The 25,395-nt window shown below is 40.3% G+C and overlaps 1 protein-coding gene across 1 annotated transcript in view; it reads left to right on the forward strand.

Annotated features, from left to right (window-relative positions):
• Positions 1-25,071, forward strand: part of CREB1 (cAMP responsive element binding protein 1) — a 52,612-nt gene extending 27,541 nt beyond the window's left edge. Inside the window, exons 3-8 of the mRNA XM_045032560.1 lie at positions 3,446-3,592; positions 5,373-5,473; positions 9,356-9,498; positions 11,318-11,500; positions 12,801-12,951; positions 18,432-25,071. Of these exons, the coding sequence (XP_044888495.1) occupies positions 3,446-3,592; positions 5,373-5,473; positions 9,356-9,498; positions 11,318-11,500; positions 12,801-12,951; positions 18,432-18,576 (870 nt within the window). The 3' untranslated portion in view covers positions 18,577-25,071. The remainder of the gene's footprint in view (positions 1-3,445; positions 3,593-5,372; positions 5,474-9,355; positions 9,499-11,317; positions 11,501-12,800; positions 12,952-18,431) is intronic.
• Positions 25,072-25,395: the final 324 nt, after the last annotated feature.

Here is a 25,395-nt window from a genome sequence, read left to right on the forward strand (position 1 = left end):
TCATATACTTATAAAATTTGCAGATGACACCAAGCGGAAAGGATTGCAAGTATTTTAGAGGACAGGATTAGAATTCAAAATGATCTAGACCAGGGGTCGGCAACCTTTTGGAAGTGGTGTGCCAAGTCTTCATTTATTCACTCTAATTTAAGGTTTTGCATGCCAGTAATACATGTTAACATTTTTGAAGATCTCTTTCTATAAGTCTATAATATATAACTAAACTACTGTTGTATGTAAAGTAAATAAGATTTTTAAAATGTTTAAAAAGCTTCATTTAAAATTAAATTAAAATGCAGAGCCCCTGGACTGGTGGTCAGGACCCGGGCAGTGTGAGTGCCACTGAAAATGAGCTTGCGTGCGGCAGGTTGCCTACCCCGATCTAGACAAATTAGCGAATTGGTCTGAAATAAACACAATGTAATTCAATAAAGAGAAGTACAGAGTTCTTCATTTAGGAAGGAAAAATCAAATGCACAAATACAAAATGGGGAATAACTGGCTAGGTGGTAGCCCTGCTAGAAGGGATCTGGGGATTATAGTGGATCATAAATTGACAATGTGATGCAGTTGCATTCTGGGATGTATTAACAGGGGTGTAATATGTAAAACACTGCAGATAATTGTCCTATTCTACTTGGCACTGGTGAGGCCTCAGCTGGAGTACTGTGTCCAGTTCTGGATGACACACCTTAGGAATGATGGGGACGAATTAGAGAGTCCAGAGAAGAGCAACAAAAATGATAAAACCTGACCTGTTGGGTAAGGTTAAAAAAACTGGGCATGTTTAGTCGTGAGAAAAGAAGATTGAGGGGGGCCCTGATAACAGTGTTCAAATATGTTTGTCTGTTATAAAGGGGACAGTGATCAATTGTTCGGCCTGTCCACTGAAGGTAGGACAAGAAGTAATCTGCAGCAAAGAAGATTTAGGTTAGATATTAGGGAAAACTTTCTAACTATAAGGATACTTTACCTATTTAGAACAGGCTTCCAAAGGAGGGTGTGGAATCTCCATCATTAGAGGTTTCTAAGAACAGTTTGGACAAACACCTGTCAGGGATGGTCTACGTTTATTTGGTCCTGCTTCAGTGCAGGGGCTGGACTTGACGATCTCTGGAGGTCCCTTTGAGCCCTATGTTTCTATGATTCTATAATTTTGTTGTTGCATTTGTTGAGGGCTAGGGAATGCTCCCCTAGTAAAGAGAAAAGTTATACTTGCTATTTTGAGTAAGGTAAATTGATTCCATAAGGTATGAGTCAGAAACATCTGCCGAAATGATTATCAGATGTTGGCCTAGCTCAACAGCAGAACAGCTTTCAGTTGATCAGCTTTTCTTTCGTTGGCAAGAGCTACTTTAGTCAGTTGGATTCATTATTAATAAGGCCACATGATGATGGAACTTAATTTGTCTTAAAAAATTACATTAAAAAGAGGATTTTTCTGCAAGTTTGTACTCTACTGCCTGAGAAGCTTGTCGCCCAGATTGTTTACTACCCTTCCTCCAGCCAACTGACATCATGGCACAAGTGCCCCATAACTGCTAAAGAAGAGTAGTGCCATGCTAGTTTCAGCTGCAGATGGCACATGTGAAATTGGTCAAGTGCTGCTCTGCAAGAATGCAGTGCGTCTTTGCAGTAGCCATCTTCACAATAAAGAGCAAAAAAACAGGCACCAAATTTGGAGAATAAAGGGGAGACAACAGGGTTGTCCAAGTACAATTTCCCTTGATTTTCTGTCAAACAAAGCTTCCACATAAAGGATTGTTGGTTATGGAAATTCAGAGATCAGTGTTTTGAAAATCATTCATTCGTCAAGATATAAATTTGTTCACTTCTGCATTACAATAAATATTAATGCTGCTATATGACATTATTTGAAGCTCGTGGAAGAGAGAAGTGTAATCTTTCCTGCATTTTTAGTCAAAAGTTATTACGTTTCCTGAAAACTCCATTAAACATAGTGACATTGATTAGCATTTCCAAACTTGGGTCTTTGAGGGCTTGTCTACATGATACAGCAATGTACACTAGTTGCGTGTTAACGTAGCACTACATGGAACTTTTTTGCTCGCCAGCAGGGTCTACATGGACCAGTTAGCGCACAGCATATTGGCGTGCTTTACAAATCACACCCTTCTAGTGCAGTGGTTCTCAAAGCCAGTCCGCCACTTGTTCAGGGAAAGCCCCTGGCGGCTGGGTCGGTTTGTTTACCTGCCGTGTCCGCAGGTTCGGCCGATCATGGCTCCTACTGGCTGCGGTTCGCCACTCCAGGCCAATGGGGGCTGTGGAAAGGGCGGCCAACACATCCCTCGGCCCGCGCCACTTCCTGCAGCCCCCATTGGCCTGGAGCGGCGAACTGTGGCCAGTGGGAGCCACGATCCGCCTAACCTGCGGACGTGGCAGGTAAACAAACCGTCCCGTCCCATCAAGGGCTTTCCCTGAACAAGCAGCGGACCGGCTTTGAGAACCACTGCTCTAGTGTGCATTGCTGCACCATGTAGACAAACTCTAAATTAAGCTTCAAAAACCATCTTTAGGCACCCATGTTTGAAAATTGTAGCCATTGTTCTTTGTAGCAATAAATTAACTCTTAGTTGTGTATCTTGCAGTATAGCATTGAAATGACTACCTAGAAGCCATTTGTTTCCATTAAAAGCATGCATTGTTACTCCGTTTGAACAGTTGGTCTGTGGGCTTTATTTAAAAGGACATTGCCAGCTACTTGATTTGATTTACTTTGTGGCTGTACTTTCTAACAAGTCTGAAAATTTGACTCCCTAACTAATTTTGACATTTTACAGTTGGCAAATACTCTCCTGCATTTTCTAGTTTGAAAACAAAAGTAGCTCAGCTCCCATATGTTTCTGCCTGAGAGTCAGCAACATATCATAGAATCATAGAAGATTAGGGTTGGAAGAGACCTCAGGAGGTCATGTAGTCCGACTCTCTGCTCAAAGCAGGACCAACACCAATGAAACCATCCCAGCCAGGGCTTTGTCAGGCCGGGCCTTAAAAACCTCTACGGATGGAGATTCCACCACATCCCTAGGTAACCCATTCCAGTGTTTGGAAGGAAATATTCACTGTAGGAATATTCACAGTTCTAGCAATATTTAATTGCTGCAAGGGAAGGGCGCATATTAGGTTTTGATCACATTACCTCAAAATAGAGGTGTTTCCTTCATTTTTTGGCAGTGGTTTTATAACAAGATGTTTAGAGCCAGGGGGACATTCTTCAGAAGATTAAGTTACAAATTAGGACAAATGTTGGGCCTAGACAGGGGTGTGTTTGTTTGTTTTTTGGTGTCCCTTTTAAACGTTTTTGGTTATCAAAGCCCTTCCTAGGAGAAGAGGCATCATCCTTTTACTGCTGAGAATGTTCTTGGTAGTCAAATAATGAGATGCTGCAATAATCTAATACATATTCCTTCTCTCTCTTTTGTAGGTATCTATGCCGACAGCTCATGCAACGTCTTCTGCCCCAACGGTGACCTTAGTACAGTTGCCTAATGGGCAGACAGTTCAAGTCCATGGAGTTATTCAGACAGCCCAGCCATCAGTTATTCAGTCTCCACAGGTCCAGACGGTTCAGGTATGTATTAAAGGATTTCAAACTCCTAACTCATGCATTCTATATAACCTTATCAGTCCACCTTAATCAAACTTATGTGTGTTCTGCGTCATGTCAACTTAGAATATGCTGAAAGGAAAGTCTGTACTGTACTTGTTATCCCATTCCTTTTGTCTCTTTCTTTATGGTTTATCTGCTTTTCGTTTCTACACATTATTGAGTTTCATTTCCCTCTAGAAGTTGGTAAGCCTATTAGGTTGTGCTTTTTTGCTGATACTATTTCTATATCTGGCTTTTACCTGCTGCAAAGTTAACATTACTAGACCATTTTTATGTCTGTTTAGTGACTTCTAAGATGTCTCATTTCTGTATCTTAAATGAACAACAACAAGAATTTTAGAGATTGCTGAATTATTAATGTGGCTGATGTTCAGGAATCAAAGTTTTTGCTTCTTGGAAAACATTTGTACTGGTTTACGTGTGTATTTCTACCTCTGGCAGGTTGCGATAAGTGATTTTAATATTCATGTTTTGAATGTTAACTTTATAAAACCTTAATAATTGCTTGATGCTGTATAAACGAAAGACAATACAGTTCATGATTCACAGGGTGAAAAGCCAATCTCAGAATTTATTAAAGACTTGGAGAAAGGCTTCAGTAGTCCAGAAAGCCTTAGTCTTAATCTCTACTGCGGTTCCGTCTCTGAGCAACATTTTAAATTACCTTTTAAATCCAGTGTTGCTGAACATGGAAGCAGGAACTATTTAGGCTGTTACTGACCACATAAGATAAGGGTGGTAAATCATTTTTTGGGCATTGGGAACCCACAGAGATGAGAACTAAACTAAATTAAAAGCTAACTATTGAGATTTTTTTTTATAGAGGTATTTAAACCAGTAATGATTTAAAAAAAATTAGGTGACACTCACACTTTAAAATTGGATCATTCTGATAATGATCTTGGTTATTTCCTTGTATTGCTTCAGTTATGTACTTTTGTCAGGCTCTACCTCCCTCGGACTATTGGAGTTAGAGTTTAATGTTTTACCCAGTTAGAAATCTGGAGCTGCACAATTTTCAGGTGGTATGTGGCACTAGTTTCTGGCTCTAGTGATTCAAGGTAAGAGAGTGATGTTGAAATCATGCTGGAATTCAGAACGGATGATGAAGTATAAAAATGCATTTTGAATGGTGATATTTACAGGCCAATATTTCACAGTCTGCTATGGTTGTATAACCCTTTAGCATGGCACCCAGGAGGCCTTAAGCACCAAGTATACAGCATGAAACCAGGAAAGGCTCCTGCAGGACCTCCATATCCTTGTAGAGTTTTATAATTGGTTCTGTCACAACTGCACTCCTCATTCCCTTTGTCTCCAGACCCTTCTGCTTTCAATCCCACGTTGCTTCTAGTTACTGTGTCTCCAGACCTGACTGCCTACCTTGCTTTGGTTCTTTGGACTGGATGGAAGCAGGATAGAAAGAAGGAGTTATGGAAAGAAAAAAGTGGGTGGAACCATTATTTATAATAATTTGCCCATTATATATTCTCTCATTTGAGTGACTTAATTGTTAAATACATTTCTGAAGCTAGATGGTTGACTTTGGGCATCTATGTATCCAGTAACCAGTGATCAACTATTACTTTTGATTTTCGAGGTCAAAGTCCTGTATAGTACTTGTATTGATAATGTCTTTTTGCATATTGTGAAAACTTGCTTATAGTGGTAGATTTATTACTGTAGAAGTGGCTTGTTAAACTTGCTTACAATGGTAAATTTATTCTGTTCTTATTTACAGATCTCCACTATTGCAGAAAGTGAAGATTCACAGGAGTCAGTGGACAGTGTCACAGACTCTCAGAAACGCAGAGAGATCCTTTCCAGACGACCCTCCTACAGGTATGGATGTTAAAAGCTGAAGCATTTTGCTTGATGCATTTATTCGACAAATGGGTAGACAAATAGTGTGTTTCTGTAGTTAATATGAGATCTACCTTTTTTACTAAAATATTCCTTCAGTGACCTTTCCATGACCAATTTCTGGTGGGATGCCAGGAGATCAGCAGAATAAGATAAGGAGGAAGAGGAAAAACATCTGCCATTATGGAGAGATAGGAAAGAAAATCAGCTGAGAATAAGTTCAATGCTAAATAAATCTATATGTGTAGCATTTAGGTACAACTGTGAGAGAAGCCTTAGAAGTCACATAAACAGATATTTAATTCTTGGCGCGCCACTGAAATGTGCAGGCAGGTTGCTGCTGTATATTCTGTAGTCTCTGTAGAATCAACTTTTCTGTTTGTTGTTAATGTTGAAACACTAGCAACAGTCAGATTTAATTCTTTCCTTCACCTGAGACGTCCAGTGGAAACATGACATTGTGTGGCTCATTATAACTGCTGTAGGTGGTATTTCTTAGAATTTGCCGTGCTTCTTGGGGAAAACTAGCGGATAACCAAACAGGCTGCAGGTGTCCAGCAGAGAGGGAAGTGGCCTAGTCAAGCTAGTTTACATGTATTATTCTCTTCAAAATGCAGGAAGGTCTTGGATGTGAGTTAGAACTAGCCTTGGGCATCTCTACCTTGCATGCAGGCACTTATGCAGCAGAACAACTGGTAGTTTTCTTTAAATCAGACATTCATGTCTTCCTTTAGTAAATGCCCATGAATGTTACAAAGAACAGCTCATTCTGGCAGGGCGGAATTTTCTTCTGTCTTTGAGTAATGAATTCATTTTTAAAATGCAGTCCCGTGGAGCCATTGATTATATGTAATTCCATTCAGCAATGCTTTTTGGTGTGCTGAAACTGACATGTATCCTTACTTTGGCATGTGAAGGTCTAGAATGAGCCCCACATCCTCAGAAAATGTGCAGGGACAATGTCAGTAGCAGATATGGAGACAGTACTGGAATCACTTATTTGGAGCAGAATTGGCCTTGGGACCCATAATCATATGCACACTAAATCTCTGATTTGGGGGCCCTTAAAATGAGAATCTCATCTTTTGTTTTAAAACATATTAACGACGCAGTTTTAATAAGCAGTCACAGCTCCCCTCAGTGTCAAAGTGATTTGTAGGTGCTCAGTACTTCTGAAAATCCAGCTATAAGTTTCTAGCCCTTTTTTCTGAAAATTGGCTTGAAAATATAAGCCAGTCAACAGGCGTGAGAACTCGTTATTCTGTGTCCCCTTCTATAGCCATTCAGGGTCTTTGGGGAGCAATTAAAGCCATGATGGCAGGCTTCTAGATTTTAAAAGTGCCCCACTTGTGTTTGTAGCTGTGGAGGGGAGGGCTACTGGTGTTAAATCTGCCACAGACTTCCTCCTAGTCAGCTGTCTGCAGCTGAGCTGTTGAGCACCCAGTATGACCTCTGACCACAGGAAAAGGCAGTTGAGCAAAATGAGGCAACAGAGTTTAGTGAACAAGGCAGAGCACTGAGAACAAGGGACTCATGCATTCTAATCCCACATTTAACACTGACTCCATCTGTAGCTTTGGGGAAGCCACTTAGGGCCAGATTCTGTCCCCCTCAAGCCAGCTTCTATGTGCCATTTAGGCAGGAGGAAACTCAACTGATGTAAAGCTGGTGTACCTGGCTCCTATGCCAGCCAGCCTCCCCACCCCAGCGGAAGGATCATGTTGGAACAGAAAGGGTCGGGGCCAGAGTACAGCAGTGTTCTGCCAGTTCTCAGATAACATAACCAGGCTGTTGTAATTTACATTAGGGACAGGGCTGGTAGAGATCAGCCCACAGAATCAGGAAGCCATAACCAGCTCCTTGATGACCCCACCTTCACTTTGCTTGTCCATTTTTAACTCAGATATCTTTCACTTTTTCCACACCACCTCATGTGCATGGGAGAAACTCCCCATCTAAATTTGTAAAGCCACCACCTTATCATATTTGAAATTCCTCCTTAACACTTTACCTCTGCCACAGTACCCACCATGCCCATCTGGCATTGGTTAGGAAAGTGGTGAGCTGTAATTTCTGCTTTTCTGATAACTGCTGTTCAGTTTTATTATTACCTCATCCTCCCAACCCCCCATCTTGTTTATCTGTTTTGTCCACCTGTCTCATCCTTTCTGTCTCATCACCTGTCCGATGCCTACATTGTAAGCTCTCCAGGGAGATGACTGTTGTCTTTGTTACTTGTCTGTGTAGTGCCTAGCAAAATAGGGAGCTGAGCCTCAATTGGGGTTCCTAGGTACTAACAGAGTCTAATTAATAACAACAAAGCCCTATTTCTATCTCTGTCTTTGTCTCAGATTGTTTGGTAATTGACTAGCCTCCTTGGAATACAGGAATATATAGGTTTGGCTACCAAAGCCAGGCAGGAAAATTCAGTGTAGTCTGGGCCTGGGTTCTTCAAATGTTTTTGGATGAGAACTAGGGGTGCAGTCCACAACAGAACGAATAGCGCTTCGTACAAAAACAAAAGAAAATCCCAATTTGCCTTGTTGCCTAAAGAAGCCTTTTGCAGTTGCATATGATGGCGCATGCAGTCAATAAAAGAGAGTTTGCCACTCCTCCAGATTCTTGGTAGAGAGAGTTATCAGTCCAGTTGCAGCACAGAGAGCAGGTGGTAGACCCAAGCATTTTGGGCAGCTGTTTTGTTGAGCATCTATCCCCGTCAGTTCTAGTCATAGTCAGTGAGATCCATGGCCTTTATGACTACAGTAGAACCTCAGAGTTACGAACATCTCAGGAACGGAGGCTGTTCGTAACTCTGAAATGTTTGTAACTCTGAACAAAATATTATGGTTGTTCTTTCAAACGTTTACAACTGAACATTGACTTAATACGGCTTTGAAACTTTACTATGAAGAAGAAAAATGCTTTTAACCATCTTAATTCAAATGAAACAAGCACAGAAACAGTTTCCTTACCTTGTCAAATCTCTTTTTAAACTTTCTCAATTTTTTTAGTGGTGTAAGTTTAACACAGTACTGTACTGTATTTGCTTATTGATTGATTGATTTGATTGATTGATTCTCTGCTGCTGCCTGATTGCATACCTCCAGCTCCAAATGAGGTGTGAGGTTGACCAGTCAGTTCATAACTCTGGTGTCCATAACTCTGAGATTCTACAGTATTTTGTTTTGTCCATTTTGGCTTTGAATAATTAAGCCAACTCAGTAATTAAACCCAAATTGCTCTTCCCTCCCTTTACTATTGCAAGTCGGAAAGCTTTCTCAAGCAGAACAATTACCCTAATCTGTGGACTTAATTGTGTGACTTTCATTAAAATGCCCAGCCTTGTCTTCTGAACAGATGCTAGGTCATAAGCTGATTGCACTTCACAATCATTTCTGCTAAGTTTTTGAAACTTAAGTCCCTGGGTGAAGTTTAGGCCTTGGTGGCTTCTGCAGCAGGAACACGTCCTCTGGATGTGGATGGTGGCAATGAGGAGATTTGGTGCTTTAAATACTCTTGCTTTCTTTTTTCACATCGTTCTGTGACTGAGAGCAGGAAACTTGTAAAAAGTGTATCAAAGATGAAGTTTTTGAAGAAAAAGGGAAAATGTGAGTTCTAGATCCAAGTATGCAGAAACACACAGACTGTTCTAGATTGATTCCACACCACCCTTTTCCTGTGGCATTTTTAACACGGTTACCTAGCATCGTTTTAAAGTGTGCTTTAATTTTTCTTCCCATCCCATGTATTTTATTTCCTTATTTGCTGCACTTCTGAGTTTTCCCCAGCACCAAGTAGCCAGTAGAATTGATTTTACTTTCACTTTTTGTTAAAATTTTTACAACACACTGTCTTTGCCAGAAAAATTTTGAATGACTTGTCCTCAGACGCCCCAGGAGTGCCAAGGATTGAAGAAGAAAAGTCCGAAGAGGAGACATCAGCACCTGCCATCACCACTGTAACAGTGCCAACTCCAATTTACCAAACCAGCAGTGGGCAGTACAGTACGTAGTTGCATTTATTATTGGTTGTGGTAGTTGGACCGGAAGAGAGAGAACTGTTAAATTCTACTTGCTTGACTGTTTGGGCTGGGGTAAAAGAAGTCAATATAACACTAATTTAATCTGACCCTTGTGCAATGTCAGAAGCCTTATTAATCCTGTTCCATGATTATATATATACTAGGGTCTGTGACTTAAGTACATTCCAGCTGTGGACGTATAAAATGTATAATTTACATTCACAAGGCCTGTTGGTTGCTGTTAGTATGGTACATGTTCTACTTTCCAAGGTACAAAAGGGATTAATTAGAGTGCTTAATTCAAAACTTTCTTGGGAGAGGAAAGCTATTGGGGCATTTCAGAATTTTCCTTCTTAGCTAATATTTCTGTAGTTTTCGCTTAAAATTTTTTAACGCTTATAATATATAATAAAGTAGCAATTACATTTTCAGATAGACAAGAAAAAAGCAGGGCTTCCATAACCTTATTTGAAGTGCATAATAAATTTCAATTTCTGTGTTTGCAACTTCTTTATTCATTACATTTTATGGATATGTCACCTTTGATGCAAATCACTAGGGAAAATAACAAGAGGATGCAGCAATAAAACAATAGTTATAAACATCAGCTAAAACAAACAGAGAACTCACTGTTAAGTGTACAAGAAGGGGAAGAGAAGATCTATCAAATGACTTATTCCTCTTATAAGTGTCCTTTTAAAAGCATTGTGCTATAGTTGCTCCCTGGTCGGTTCCCCAGTCTGCCTCTTGATTTTTTTAGAGATTGATGTTGCTGACACTCCACTTCTACCATTGATGTACAAATACTTTTCCTGCAAATATCTGCTCTGCCTGATACATCCTGATATATGTGTGGAAAAGCAGAGAAATACTCTAGAGGCGCTGAATGAGGGGATCTGTGTAAGATGTGCTCCCCCTGCAGCCTGAATACTGGGATGGAAATTAGTGGATTGAGGGAGTGAAAGGGAAGAGGAAACAAAATTATTAGATGGAATGAGAGACTGGATATGTGTGTGTGGAAACAATGCATGAGAAGGGGATTCGAGCAGGAAAAGACGCTGGAGAACAAAATGGACACAGCAAGGTGAAAATTGAAGAGAAAAGCATGGAGAGGAGAGGAATTAGAGAAAGGAGCAAAAGGAAAAAAAGAGAAAAGAGCACGTAGCCAACAAGAAAATCATCAACTCAGTAAATACTACAATTCTACATTGGGAGGGATGTAGCTTCTCTTAGGGCAGGTCTACACTAAGGGCGGGGGTCGAACTAGGGTACGCAAGTTCAGCTACGTGAATAGCGTAGCTGAACTCGAAGTACCCTAGTTCGAACTACTTACCCGTCCAGACGCTGCGGGATCGAAGTCCGCGGCTCCAAAGTCGACTCCGCCACCGCCTTTTGCAGTGGTGGAGTACCGGAGTCGACCGCGGCGCTTCCGGAGTTCGAACTATCGCGTCTAGATCAGACGCGATAGTTCGAACTCCGAGAAGTCGAACTCACCGCGTCGACCCGGACGGTAAGTGTAGACTAGCCCTTAGAGATGTGATTGGTAGGAGAGGCAATTCTTGGTCTATGTTTTTGTCTGTCAGAAAGGTAGCAACCTTATGGTACTGAATGAAATGATAGTAGGTCACTGCTGAAGAATGACTACAGTTACAGTGACCTATCTGATGTTAAGATATGTAGTTGTGCAAGGGATTTAACTCAGATGTTTCAAACCGTTCTTCTGTAACTCGGCTGTAAACTGTAAATAACCATGTCAAATAAATTAATCTTTTAACTATTGTATCAAATGTATTTGTTTTCAGTTGCTATCACCCAAGGAGGAGCAATACAGCTGGCTAACAATGGCACAGATGGAGTACAGGGCCTCCAGACGTTGACCATGACGAACGCAGCTGCAACCCAGCCTGGCACCACCATTTTACAATACGCACAGACCACTGATGGACAACAGATTCTTGTACCGAGTAACCAAGTTGTTGTACAAGGTAAGAATAATCCATCATTTTATGTTTAGTCCTAGGGGAATTTAACTTGCCAAAATAATTCCCTCAAATATGTCAGAAAAAGGAATTAACAGTTTTGGCACAGATCAAATTCTAAAACAGATCAAATAAATTCCAGAAAAAAACATGTCACATTTTCTCTCACTCAGAACAAACTTAAGATATTTTTGGATATAGAAAATGCTTTTATTTCGGTTCCTGAAAGCTAGTTCACTTTTGCTTTGTCCATACCCTATTTCCTTCAGCTCTTTCAAGAGAATGTTTGCTATCTGTTCCCCAAAACCTGTGACACAAATTTCTTGAGAGTTCCTAATTTCTGTCAAGTGGTTATCTGCAATGATGATAAATTAGAAGTAAAGTTTTAGGAATGTTTTCCTGTTCTTTGGGCAGAGATCTGTTCACAGTGTTCTTTCCATAGGGGAATTTTCCTTTACTAGTAATTTACTGCCCTCTCCAGTTAGAAATCACTGTTCCTTTTTAATGCTCTTTCTGGCAGTACAAAACAGACATTGTTAAAAAAAGATGTTTCTGATTTTGCTCTGACTCTGTTCAAATCATTCAAGGAAGAGACTTTCAAGCCTTGATGAATATTAGTATGTTAAGGTTAATGTATGTGTCTGAGGAAAATATGTCTTGTTGATCTTCTGTCATGTATATTTTTTTAAAAGACCTTTTTCCAAGTAATAGTGAAAATGCAATAGACTCCCAAGTAAATAAAAGCTGATCATACTAAAGAAATAGTATTGTGCTATGGGCTGTGTTTCAACGATTAGTGTCTAAATTGCACATGTGCCTGCTATGGATACAAATCCTACATTTTTGCACAAAACCCCCAGATACTTACACATGCAATTACCAGTTCGCATCTGCAGTTAGTCATTTGGAGTTCACCTAAAAAGTACTGTTTGCCTAGGAAGATCCTAAAAGCTATTTCCTGCTTACCATGCTAGATTTATGGTTGCTTAGCCTGTTCACAAAATAGAACCGTCAAAAATCCAATGGAAGAAAAATGTACAGTAGGACTAGCAGCTGCAGATAAACCTAGTTGTCAGACACAAGCTAAGCCCTCTTCAGCAAGAATGATTGCAACCATAAATATACTAAACTAGGAATGAACTACCATTGATAACCCAGATAATGCTAATCCCTCCTATATTGTAGCCTAGAGTCATCACCTCGTTTTATCTGGTTATGTTTAGATTGGTGACTAGGTGTTATTCACAGAGTGTTTTGACAGGATTCTCACAGTGCTGTGTAACCTAACACTATACTTCCCTTTCAGCTGCCTCAGGAGATGTGCAGACCTACCAGATTCGCACAGCACCCACCAGCACCATTGCGCCTGGCGTGGTCATGGCCTCCTCCCCAGCACTTCCTACCCAGCCAGCAGAGGAAGCTGCACGAAAGAGAGAAGTGCGTCTAATGAAGAACAGGTATGTGTGTAGTGTTCATTTTGCTTTAGTTGTGTATAGAATTAGAGTAATGAGTGTTTAACTCGTGCAATATACACGTTTTGTATTTCTAACAGGTCTAGAGAAGAGTGTGTGTGTAATTGTTTATGCAAATAGATTCCTGGCCATTCTCCTCCCCTTTATGAAACACTATCTGAAGAAGGGCAGACTTCTTTAAAGATGCCAACTAACACAAACAACATCTGGTGACTCAGCATATTGTGGTTATGAAGCCATAAGACTTGTCTGTCAGTTCATTCTGCAAGGGCTGAGTTACCCTTTCAACTAGCATCTGTTAAGTAAATACATTTATGCAATCTCCTTTCCTCTGTTCTTTAACTTAGCCTTCTGTGCGTTCCCCTTATCACTAGTCCCTGCGCCCACCTCCCACTTCGGTGAATTCTCTCTCTCATCTCACCCATCCCCTTTGGGCACTTGCCCCATGGGTTCTATTCTCTGGAGGCAGCAGGAACCAAGGGGAGGGCCAGAGAAGCAGCTGCTCCTCTGAGCCTGGACTCTCAGGACTCAGCAGTGGCAGCAGATAGGGTGAGGGAGAGAGAAAAAGAAACTACGCTATGGGGTGAGGATGTTTGGAGAAGCAGGAACTGGTGAGGCAGGAGAGAAACAGCCACTCCCCCAAGCCTGTTACAAAGTGGGGAAGGAGGGCAATAAGGAGGGTGGGGAGAGAGAGCTCAGTGGTTTGAGCATTGGCCTACTAAACCCAGGGTTGTGAGTTCAATCCTTGAGGGGGCCATGTAGGGATCTGGGGCAAAAATCAGTACTTGGTCCTGCTAGTGAAGGCAGGGGGCTGGACTCGATGACCTTTCAGTTCTGAGATAGGTATATTGCCATATATAAGGAGCATGAGGTCAGAGAGAGGCTGGGAAGGAGCCTGCTCAAGTCCAGATGTTGTAAAGGTGAAAGTGGCTGGCTGGGAGCGGGAGAAGGAGAAAGGGGTTTAGCTGATTCTGTCCCAACAAGCTCAGGCTCCCGCTTCAGCTCCTCACATTTGGGCCCTCCTTGACCTATCTGAGCTGCAGAACAGGCCATGTGTTTGACACCTCTGCATGAAACAGTATAATCCAAGAAAATGGCAATAATTTCTGTCATCTGTGATGGGAAAGAAATCCTGGGGGTTGTGAAGGGTCTGATTGACTGACTTGTTATTCCAAAAAGCCAACTGTGTTACCTAGGGGAGTTTATCTTCTGTTTATTGGTAAGGCGTGGATACACTGTGAGGGGACGTCACATGAACAGAGTGTTATGCATTGTTTGAGTAGTACGAATGAAGAAATAACTAGTGCTGAACTGCAGAATTCACCTGTTCAAAAGGTCTTTAACCAAAAGATCACGTCTCCTCTTTCAGTACAGGTTTCAGATATTAGTGAATAGTTGGTGGAACTGTTTACCCTCTAGAGCCTCTTCTGTTTGAGAAAACATAGTTAAAATTGTGAGGTCCCTTAAGAATCCTACCCACAATCAAAGAAAGCTTTGCAGTTTTGGAGAATATCAGGAAAACATGGGAAATCAACCCTACCCATGTGATATTGGTGTCTTCTGCAGGAGTCACATTGCCTATTTAGCCTGCCTAACTAATAGGTGTTTCAAAAGCGGAGTTACATCAGAGAAGGAGGGAAAAATGATCTAATGCCTGAGATAGATGGGAAGACAATATATGATGAAGGATTACATAAAATATTTATAGACAGTATTGTAATAAATGTGATTTTGCAAAGTGTAAATTTCCTGTTCTTAAAAGGATCTTTCAGTTATGACAAATAATGGCTGAAAATGACCCTAAATATGTATATTGTTAAAATCTGCCCATCACCCCAGATCCAATCAAGATTAATCTCTCAAAAATCAAATTTGGGCTGGATAGACAAGATTTCTTTTAAAAATAACAAAAAGAGACCATCATGGACAAATTTCAGCCACACAGCCCATTTCAGACAATTCATATTAAAAATGTATGAAAAGAAATTAAAAACTGCATAGCAGGGCATAAAGGCTGAAATTTCAGACAAAAAGTCACCTTTATATAGAGAAAAACAGGAATTTGTCCTGTTTTTAAGCCAATTTCAGAATGCACCCTTAACCCTGAAGTAGTAGCAAATGCATCCCTAATAATACTTCACATTTCTTCTGCAAGGGAATGTGTAAGAATGCTCTTCTCCCAGCTCTCAATGATAGAAGAAATTCCCTCATGACGTTTTCTGGTCCCTACATAGGTATTTCTGCATAGGATCATTGTGACGCTTCTCAAGGGTCACCATTGTGAGGCACCTCCCTACCACCCGCTCTTAGCATGAGGAAGCCTTGCCTGTATCTGCCAAGGGCCAGCTCTCTGATTTTTCCAGACACAGGAAACACAAGCACTCCCCTCTCAGCCCACACAGGCACCCCTGTCCCTCATTTAGGCTAGCAATAGGTATGCGCCAAACAAAAGTCCTCTAAGCATCTCCCTGTGGCATCCAGCCCCTTACTCATTTGACACTCAGAATTGCCAGATCCCATAGTAACCAAATCCCACAGTTTACTAATTACACCTTAGAATATGCTTATTTAACAAAGAATAGAGATTCGAGAAGAAGCAAGTAGGATTAATGGAAACAAAGGGTTTCATAGAAAACAAAATCATAACATGCATTGTAGATCCAAAACTCAACTAACATGATACTCCTTTGTCTGTTGAGGTCCTGCTTATCTCAAAATCCTGCTCACAAGTGTTTTTCAACCAGGATAGCTGAGACTTTCTTTTCATGACCAAGCCTGCTGACAGCTTGTCTCCCCCACATGAAGGATGTCAGGGCGGCTTTCTGTACCCCTAGATATATTAGCCCTGTCTTATGTTCTTTACCTGCAAACAGTGTTCTCTCTCCCCTGCTGTTCACCTCTTCCTGTTAATTTCTTCTGGTAAAGTCCCCACAATCTCTTCATTAGCCTTTGACTCAGTATGCAAATCGACTTCCATTGTGAGACACACAGTATACAATGGTCTGCTAGGATAAGTGTCTCCCACCTCCTTTCTGGTGTAATTTGATTTCAGGCATGCTACCTCTTGGTGACCTACCTTTAACTATAAGACCTTAAGAACATAATTTCATATATATATACATATATATATATATATCTCCTTACCTATCTGTGCATACATTTCACAAAGATTATGATGGCCACTGTGACACAGGCGTTGCCGTTCAGTAGAAACTACATGACGCTCTTTGGAGAACTAGAATGTAAATACCAGACCCAGGGAATCCCTATAACTAAGGCTATGTTTATGTCACGGAGGTCATGGAATCCGTGACTTCCAGAGACCTCCATAACATTTTCTGTGTGGGACTGGAGCTGGCAGCCAGCGGGATCCCTGCAGGGTTCCAGCAATGAGTGACAGCTGCGCCGAGGGCAGAGGCACCTCGGACGAGCGGCTGGGAGTGTCCCATTTTCTCCTTGGGAAATATGGTCACCCTGCAGCTTCAAGCTGCTGTGGGCAGAGGGGGAAAATGTGGAGCCGCAGCAGCAAAATCACAGACAGGTCACGGCTTCTGTGAATTTCTTTTTATTGACCATGACCTGTCTATGGCTTTTACTAAAAATAACCATGACAAAATCTTAGCCTTAGCTATAACTCATATGCACCTCTGTGTGCTCACTCTGCTAGTTGGCATCAAGCGGTCCTGGGTCACAGTCATAAATTGATTTTATGGCAGTTACACAGAAGTCTTACGTAGCTTCCAGATGACACACAGTATACAATGGTCTGCTAGGATAAGTGTCTCCCACCTCCTTTCTGGTGTAATTTGATTTCAGGCATGTGAGTAGAGTAGGGGATTTGGGTTCTTTTCCTGGCTTTGCCACTGTGTGATTTTAGACCTGTCCCATCACTCATTTATGTCAGTGGGGTTTTTCCATTGATTTTAATGGGAAATGAATCAAGCCCTCTGTGACCTTTGGTGACTAGTTTTAACCCTTCTGGTCCCCCGTTTCCTTATCTGTAAAATGGGTATGATCTTATTTATGTACCCGACAGGGGTGGTGTGAGATTTTTTGAATGAAAGTCATTACAGAAATAGGGATCATGCCCCAACTCCACCCTCTCAAGGGATCACCAGAAGATCCAGGCCTTGTGCAGAGTGATCCAGATCATCACAGCCATGCTGTCGGAGATCCCCCAGCTGGTGGGTGACTCCAGAATTCCCCTTCAAAGAGGGAGCACACCCAGGCAGAGACTGGCTGTCACACCCACTCCTTGTTGCATGTAAATATTGCCTTCCAAATGTCCTGGTTGCCGCAGCTTTTTACCAGATCCCAGTGCCCCCTAGCTACGTATCCTTTACAGATCTTTCATCCAGCCTTCCAGTCAGGTCTGGTACACATTTATTCATGTTGGAAGTTCTTGCCTCTGATTGCTTCAGTGCAATATTGTGGCTTTTTGACACCTGTTTTCCCTTTGCACTTTGGTGCTCATAATTTAGGAACTAGTAAAGCTTTTGCTTCAAGGATGCTTAGCACTTAGTTTGGCGCTGTTGAGATATTTTTCATTGATGCTCTTAGCATTCTGGTAGCAGCACTGTGCTTAGAGGGCTGATATCTGAGTTAGGGGGCTCCAGAACCAGTGTTTACAAAGCAGCCCTGCGGCTTACTGTGTTGAAGCTTACTTCAACACTTCTTGGTCCCTGTATTATGGATACAGTAGACACTGGTAAGATCTGAGTTGAATTGAAATGCTGATGCAGCCATTGGTTCAGTGTTTTCTTTTCTTCGGGATCTTAAATGTCACGTCAATATAGTGTCATTGATCTGTTCAACAGAATCAGCCTGGCTGGCCAGCTTCTTCAGGGGTTGCTAAGAATGAAATGCTGTAATATTAAGTGTACAGTATCAGTAAACAGTATGTACAGTATCAGTAAAATGAGGGCATTGTTAACAAGGTTTGGTACAGGTAGAGGGCAAATACATGAGTGCCTTAAGTATAGCTTCTGTTGCATTGGGTAAACAAAACTAAACATTTGTTTATCACTGCTGTCATTATTCAGTTGTTCCATAGCAAATGGATGGGTTTACTAGTAAGATGAACATTGCTCTTATGCAGGTTTTTTACTCATCTTAATCCTTATTATAGAACCCAGTGAAGTGATAGCAAAGTGATGCACTCAACACAAAGGCCACCATAGTTACGATACCATTCAGAGTTAAGTTCTAAACCAGGCAGAATTTTGTTAGTGTTTATTTGCTGCTATTTATATATTGGAGGGATCCTTGTGATTTTGATATGTTCGTGATTTGAGATGTAAATCATTATCTACTTAATTTCTTCCTGAATTACAAATACCTCTAATTCTATAGCCAGGTTCTGAAAACACTGATACTGTTTTGGCAGTTTGACCTGAACAATCAAACTCGAAAGCAGCTCATGGTCTCAAATGTTCTGGGTTTGAATGGCCTTTTTTGCTTTACAGGGAGGCAGCGCGTGAGTGTCGCAGGAAGAAGAAAGAATATGTAAAATGTCTAGAAAACCGAGTGGCTGTGCTTGAAAACCAAAACAAGACACTGATTGAGGAGCTGAAAGCACTTAAGGACCTTTACTGCCACAAATCAGATTAATTTTGGATCCCATTTTCACTTGTCAAGGTGGGATAGAGACTGGGTTTGCCCACAACCAGAAAGACAAAGTAAACTTTTTATTTTCTAAACATTTCTTTTTTTTCTATGCGCGAAACTGCCTGAAAGCAACTACAGAATTTAATTCGTCTGTGCTTTGCATTAAACTGTGAATGTTCAAACACTTGCCTCCACTTCTCCTCCCAAGAGATTATTTTCATCACAACTATCCTGAGCGTGAAAAAGAAGAAGAAAAGACTTCTTTCTCGTGCCCCCCAGCATTTTCAAGGAGTAATAATGTTCATTTGTGAAGACTTGGGGGGGAGGGTCTTTTGTATGATTTTAAGAGTTTGTGCTGACCTCTTTTGATTGCCTTGGGGACAGAATCACCCCCATCCTCTTGGCCTGAAGTACTTTGTGGACCACATATATATAAAAGTAGGTATGGCGCGATGAAGAAGCAATGGTTGCCAAATTGATACATATTCATTATAAACAATTCAAATATATGGCTGAGTGACATGCCAAACGAAGGGAGCTCCATATACAGATTCTTAGTATGGAGAGAAAATTATTAAACTAGCCCAGGAGGCTTTTTGGTGTGTCATCTGTAATCTCTCTGCCTTCTAGATTGATAAAAGCTTCTCCATACCTCAGAAACCATTTCCTTTATTTGTCAGTTGTTGCTTCTTGCAGTAGGTGTATGTGTGTGTGTCTGTGTGTTCAATATTTTGAATACACTAAAAGAAATCACCAACTGAGTGAAACATCGAGATATTGGATGGGAAATGAACTCAAAGTACCCAAAGGTACAATAGTGAACAGCTTTTGTTTAGAAGACAGTTACATAGTAAACAAGAGTAATGCTTAAAGCCCTACCTGTTTTTATCCAAGACAACTATTTCACCAACTCCATGTATAAATTCATTGATGAACATGGAATTCCTCTGAATGTCTCAGCTCTACTCAAACACGTAGGTTATCTGCATTACTTTTATGTTGAACACTGGTTTGCTGAATTCTTTTTCAAACCCTGAGGCCTCCCTCTCTACTTAAAATTCATCTTTGTAAGACAACTTCAAATATGAGGACTACAAATGTGACTAAATATTCCCTACTGAATCCCACTTTTAGGGCAAGAACTCTGTTTGGGGAAAATATTGACTATGAACCTGCCTGTCCTAACCATAAATGTACATAACTTATTCAGCGGATCGTTTTAATGTAAAGGGCCAGATCCAGCAAACACTTTACTTATTGAGTAAAGTTGCTCACATGCATCAGACATTTGCAGGATCGGGCCCTTGAGTATGCACTGAGGGGATAGCTATTTTTTCCAGAAATACATGGCAAGAAACAGTAGATGTATCATGTTAAAAACAGTGAGCTCTGTACTCAACATTAGGAATTCCATTGTGTGTCAAAAAAAATCATGCTTAGTTTGTGTATTGGCCCTTTAAAGCCAGACTGTGATGTTTTAACTTGGTCATTTGATTAAATAAGTTTGCTCTGGATCTCAGGTCCTGGTTATTATTTCAAGCTTTGTGTATATAGACATACACACAAGACTATGGTCTGTACTAATACCTAGGCTATCTAAGTATTAGCTAATATTTTCTCCTGTTCACTCAATCTGTTTAAGGTAAAATTTCAAATTTAAGATCCTTTTAAATGGTGAGACAGCCAAGATGGCATTATAATAAAAGTCACTGAGAGGACTGTAACCAATTGACTCAAACAGCTGTTAGCAGTATTAAAAGTTCTGGCTTTCTTATTTCAGAGGGCATTCGGTTTCCAAGAGGTTTAAGAAAGTGCCAGGTTAAACTTGTAGCATCATTGTTTAATCTTGGGTCAGAGATAACTTCAGATCAAGTTTTGTTTGTATGTCAAATTAAACAAAACTGGAACATGAATATCAGGATTATGAAAGGATAAGTTTTCAAATCTAGGATTGTCAAGTAGTTTTTATACATGGCCTATTTTTATCTGCAGTAGAGGATTGATTTTCCTTTTTTTATTTTATTTTTTTTTAAATGTAGAGGTCACTTTATGAGTTTAGTGATGCAAACTTAAGGAAAGCCCCCAAATTCTCAAATGTGCTTTTATTAAAATTGGCAGATTCTTAAAGATGGAGAATACATATATTGGAGTGAATTTGTGCCCCCACTCTAGACAAAGAGCTTACTATAAATGTCTCAGAATTAGTGCTAGAAGCAGAAGCCCTGATGATATTGCAGGCATGGACTACTGATTGCCTCATTTAAACAATTATATGTAATAACTCCAGCTCTGAGAATTAAAACAGCTTTTTAATACTCCACCTGAAGCAGGGTTTTTCCCACTACAGAACCATCTATTTGCAAAACTTGGGTTTTGTGGTGAACCCGCATGAAATTAGTTGATGATCTCAGATCAGTTCCTTTTAGATAATTGGCACTAATTAGTACCTTTGTTACTAATCTCTCAGCAGAGAGAGACCAAGAACGGAATAGGCTGTGGAGACTGAACTATCAGCCCCAGAGGTGCTACTTCCAGGACATATGGAAACATATTGACTGGGCAGTGTGGGAAAGCTCGCATTGCTAATGTCCATGCTGTACATGTCCTGTGGCTAGAATCTTCAGGGTTAACAATCCAGACCCTCATCAGCATTAAGGTCGCACACACAAAAACCTAAGCCTTCTAAACTACCCAAAGAGCTACAAGAATCTTTCTTTTTGTACATGCAGCATTGAGGATTTGGGGACTTGGATTTCTTTAATGGAAATGAAACAAGCCAAGAATAAAAATTATCATATTAGACCAAGTACAGGGCTGGCTGAGTTTACCAGTATATGCTTTACTATTCACATTGGCCAAAAAGGGAAAGAAAAAGACAATGCAGGAATCCAGTAACAAACAGCAAGGTGTTGGGGGTAGTTAGCTTTTATAAATTAGGGCCATTTTGCTGTAGATCAGAACTTCTGCTGAAACTAAATGGGAGGCTTGTTTTCTATCTTATGGTTGTGAGTTTTCAAGCGTTGATAGCCTGGTTTAACTGAAGAGAGGGTTAGAAAGGGCTAGATCCATTATGTTCATAATAAACAAGAATTGATTTCAAATATAATTTTTGTAATGTCATTATTTTTCAAAACAAAGGCACCAAGCAGGCAGTTTAGATATTGTCAGAGGTGCTCTCTTAATTTAGATATTCTTGGAAAAAATACATATGTATAATATGTAAAATATATATATATATATATATATACACACACAGTATATAATCTACAGCTCTGAGAGCTTTTAAGTCAGGAATGCTGAGTATTATAGTATATTGAGGTCAGAAACAATTTTTACTTTTGTGTGTGTGTGTGAGTGTGCGCACGCTTACATTTTCAGTAGGTTTGGGCTGTATTATTCAGGCGCTTATTATTGATTATTTTTTTTGTGCTGTTGTTCAGTTACCCATTTTAAAGGATTTTATTTCATCCTTCAAGGCTATTGTGTTTTTCTTAGATGGAGATTTTGAAATAATGTAAACAATTGTTTAAAAACTCCCCCCTCCCTCAAAATTATTCACTTTTGTGCTTTGTGTCTTTGGCAGCTATATAACAAAGGCAAAAATTATTGGAAGGGGTTTTACTAAGAAACCACCGGTAAGACTTTTTTTTGTTTATCTCGTGGTGTAGGGGCAATGCATTTTTATTTGACCAACGATTTCACCAGATTTGGATAGTTGCCAGCAGCATTGCTAGTATCTGAAAGCACAATTCCAGCCAGTCATGCTCTTCAGGACAAAGTCATCTGTAGGCTTTTGGTTGTTCTATGGTTTGTCTTTGTGTCTCAGACCTACTGGCTTGTCTGGTACTAAATGTTGACCAGAAAGGTGGTGGGGTGTTTGGAACCATGCAAAGACTCAGGAAAAAATAAAGATTAATTTAACAAGGACAAACCACCCTATGCGTAACATTTCTGATCTAAATTTGTACTACCGTTTTTTAATCTGGGCTTCCAGTAGACAGCAGCTGCAGGCAGTCATCTGTTAATTAAAACTGGTCTCCGCTTATTTTTAAAACAGACAGCCGGTGCTTTTTGCAGGTTAAAGCAAGAACAAGTCTACACTCTAAAGTGAGTTCATTATCAGTGGTCACAAGCCTGTGGCAGTTATAGGAGGGTTTCTCTGCATTTCTGAGATCCTGTTTGTATTGCCATTTTTTGCCCTGAGAACAGAGTTAGTGACAGACCATTCGCCAGTGACCTAAAGGAAAGGTTGTATATTTATTTTTGTTACGTGATATGCTTTGTAAATGTTTGATAAAATGTGCACTTTGACAAAAAGAAAAATACCTTAGAGCAATTGGATATTGGCTTTGCTTGAAAAGCTCCCTGACATGGTTATTACAGACCTACTACCTGTTTGTGACTCTCACTCCTCTCCGCAGATCTGTTGACTCTTTCATGAAGAGCTTTCAGCATGAAGCCTCTTAGCACCTGACTTTCAGCAGGGGCTACTTCAAAATGGCAGGGGATCTGAACTGGCAGTACCAAAAGGCTAGATACCAGGGTGTCGTATAAGAATCTCATTCTGTCTCTTAGGAACACGTACAGGACGAATGTTAAATTATTTTTAGACAAAACAGAACTAGTTCAAAGAACTCAAGTGAGAAAGGGGAATTAATTTGGAAGGGAAACTGAAACCTTTTCAGTCACATTAGTCCCCTGTCCCCCGTTTGAGATATAGCAGCACATTTCCGGAGCTGCATCCCAAGAAAACAAATGCAAAAGGATTTACAGATTCTATGTACCAGGAAATGGAGGTGCATCTAATGATAACACGCCCATTCAGCTTTTAAAAAAAATTTTAAAAAAATGCACAGCTAACTCTCTTTTGCAGTGGCAATGAGGGGAATTGATGACTTAGCTATACCCTGGATCCTTGGAATGTGAGCTTTTCAAATGTCCTGTACATTCACGGTTTGTGTGGACTGTGACTAAGGAGTGGTTTCCTTGATCTTCTGAATTTGCTAGTTATAAAAGATACTGATCCGAGAGGGACCTGAACGTATCATAAAGCTGAGCTAGTTTGGGAGGATTCAACGTGATATACAGACAGGGTCCTGAAGTTCCAGCTGGCATTTGCTCATGGTAGGTTCAGCTCTGTTGATGGATGTAGCTTGAATATTTCTGTATCTTTAGGGAAGAGGGACCAGCTTCAGTTTGCAAAAAGGGTTTGTGTTTCAGGTTTTTCAGCTTGCAGTGTTTTTTGTAAGTGTATTTAAATCATAGCCTGTGAAGAGAATTGAAAGACCTTGGCCTGTCTACATTCTGGTACTGCAAGTTCAGGTCCCAGCTGCACTTTTTGGCTCACTATATAAGATTGTAATTTTAGATCTCGTTCTCACCAGCAAGAAACAGGGAAAGTTTACTGTCCTCAGGAGACATACATTGGGCAGGGAAGAGGGTGGGGGCAGGGGGCTAATGATCCAAGGTTAGCACGTTTAACAGAAGCTGACCGTTCGCTGTACTTGTGACTTGGAAGCATACTGTTATCAAAATCCGTTCGTTGAGTCTCAGCCTTAGGCAGCATCTCTAGGAAGTAAGGGGAAATCTGGGATAACACGAAGTGGGGAACCAACAAGAAAAGGGCCTTGTGCCCATTGGCCATCTGCAAATGGTTAAAGTTAAGAATCGGCGACAGCAGGATGCTCTACCCAAGTTGTATCTTATCCAGGTGCCACTCCATTGTGTGTGTAATGAAATTATTTATATTTAAAAATAAATAAAATTATAGAACTGCAGATTTGTATGAAATTTAACACTCTACTGCTCGTATGGACTTTCTGGGGTGAGGAAGGGAAGGGGCAGAGAGAGGTGGGGACTAGCAACTGTCCCCACACACCCCGCACAGACTTGTCCACATATCAGTTGTTCATGTCAAAAATAAATCATTTCTAGGCCAGATTTGTAATTTGAAATGTTTTTAGAACAATGTTTTTCAGGGAGGTTTCTAGAGCAAGGATTATTATTAACTATTGTTATTATTTTTTTAATTTAAGATGGCGAGGGTAAAGCTCACCTCACCCCGTTTCTGATCCTTTACCCAAAACTATCAGCACAAAACAGGGTATTTCAACCTTAACTCCAGCATTTCTGTGGGAGTTAAATTACTAAACAAAGAAACCTTGATGCAGGAAATAAGTTCCTATTACAATTCCCTACATTCTAGAAACATCCCTGCTTTAATTTTTTTTTTACTTAATCTTTTTGTGCTTTATCTGTGTTTAAAAAAAAATTGTACTGAGTTATAATGCATTTTATTAACACTATGTACATATTAGCTGCTTTGTGTTTCAGAATGGTAGTAATTGCTTTGTATATTAAAGTGATCCTTGTGAATTTGTGAATTATTGTCATAAAGAAGTGCTTTTTCTTACTGTAACCTTTGTGGTATAAACTGTCATAAATCCCTTTTTACACAAACATTGATGTGCAGTCACATAAACATGCTTTTAAAAACTCTCCAAGTCTCTTTTTTGAGGAGGGGGTTCCATTTAGACTGTGTTGCAAGCAGCAGCTACAAAGCAGTTAGGTAAGAATGTAACCATATTTGATCAGAACAATGGTCCATCTAGTCCTGTATCCTCTCTCTCTGAGTAGCCTGTACTAGCCGTTTCAGAGGGAGATGCAAGAAATCCTGCTGTAGGCTGTTATGGGATAAACTGCCCATAGGGAAAGTTTCTTCCTTGCTTAAGTAATTAGTTTAAGTTAATTAAAGATTGGTTTCTATCCTGAAGCACAAGGTTTAATATTCCTTCCAAAAAAACCTAGGCTTTTTTATTTATT

The sequence above is a fragment of the Mauremys mutica genome, chromosome 10, assembly GCF_020497125.1.
Source record: "Mauremys mutica isolate MM-2020 ecotype Southern chromosome 10, ASM2049712v1, whole genome shotgun sequence".
Taxonomy (NCBI): Eukaryota; Metazoa; Chordata; order Testudines; family Geoemydidae; genus Mauremys; species Mauremys mutica.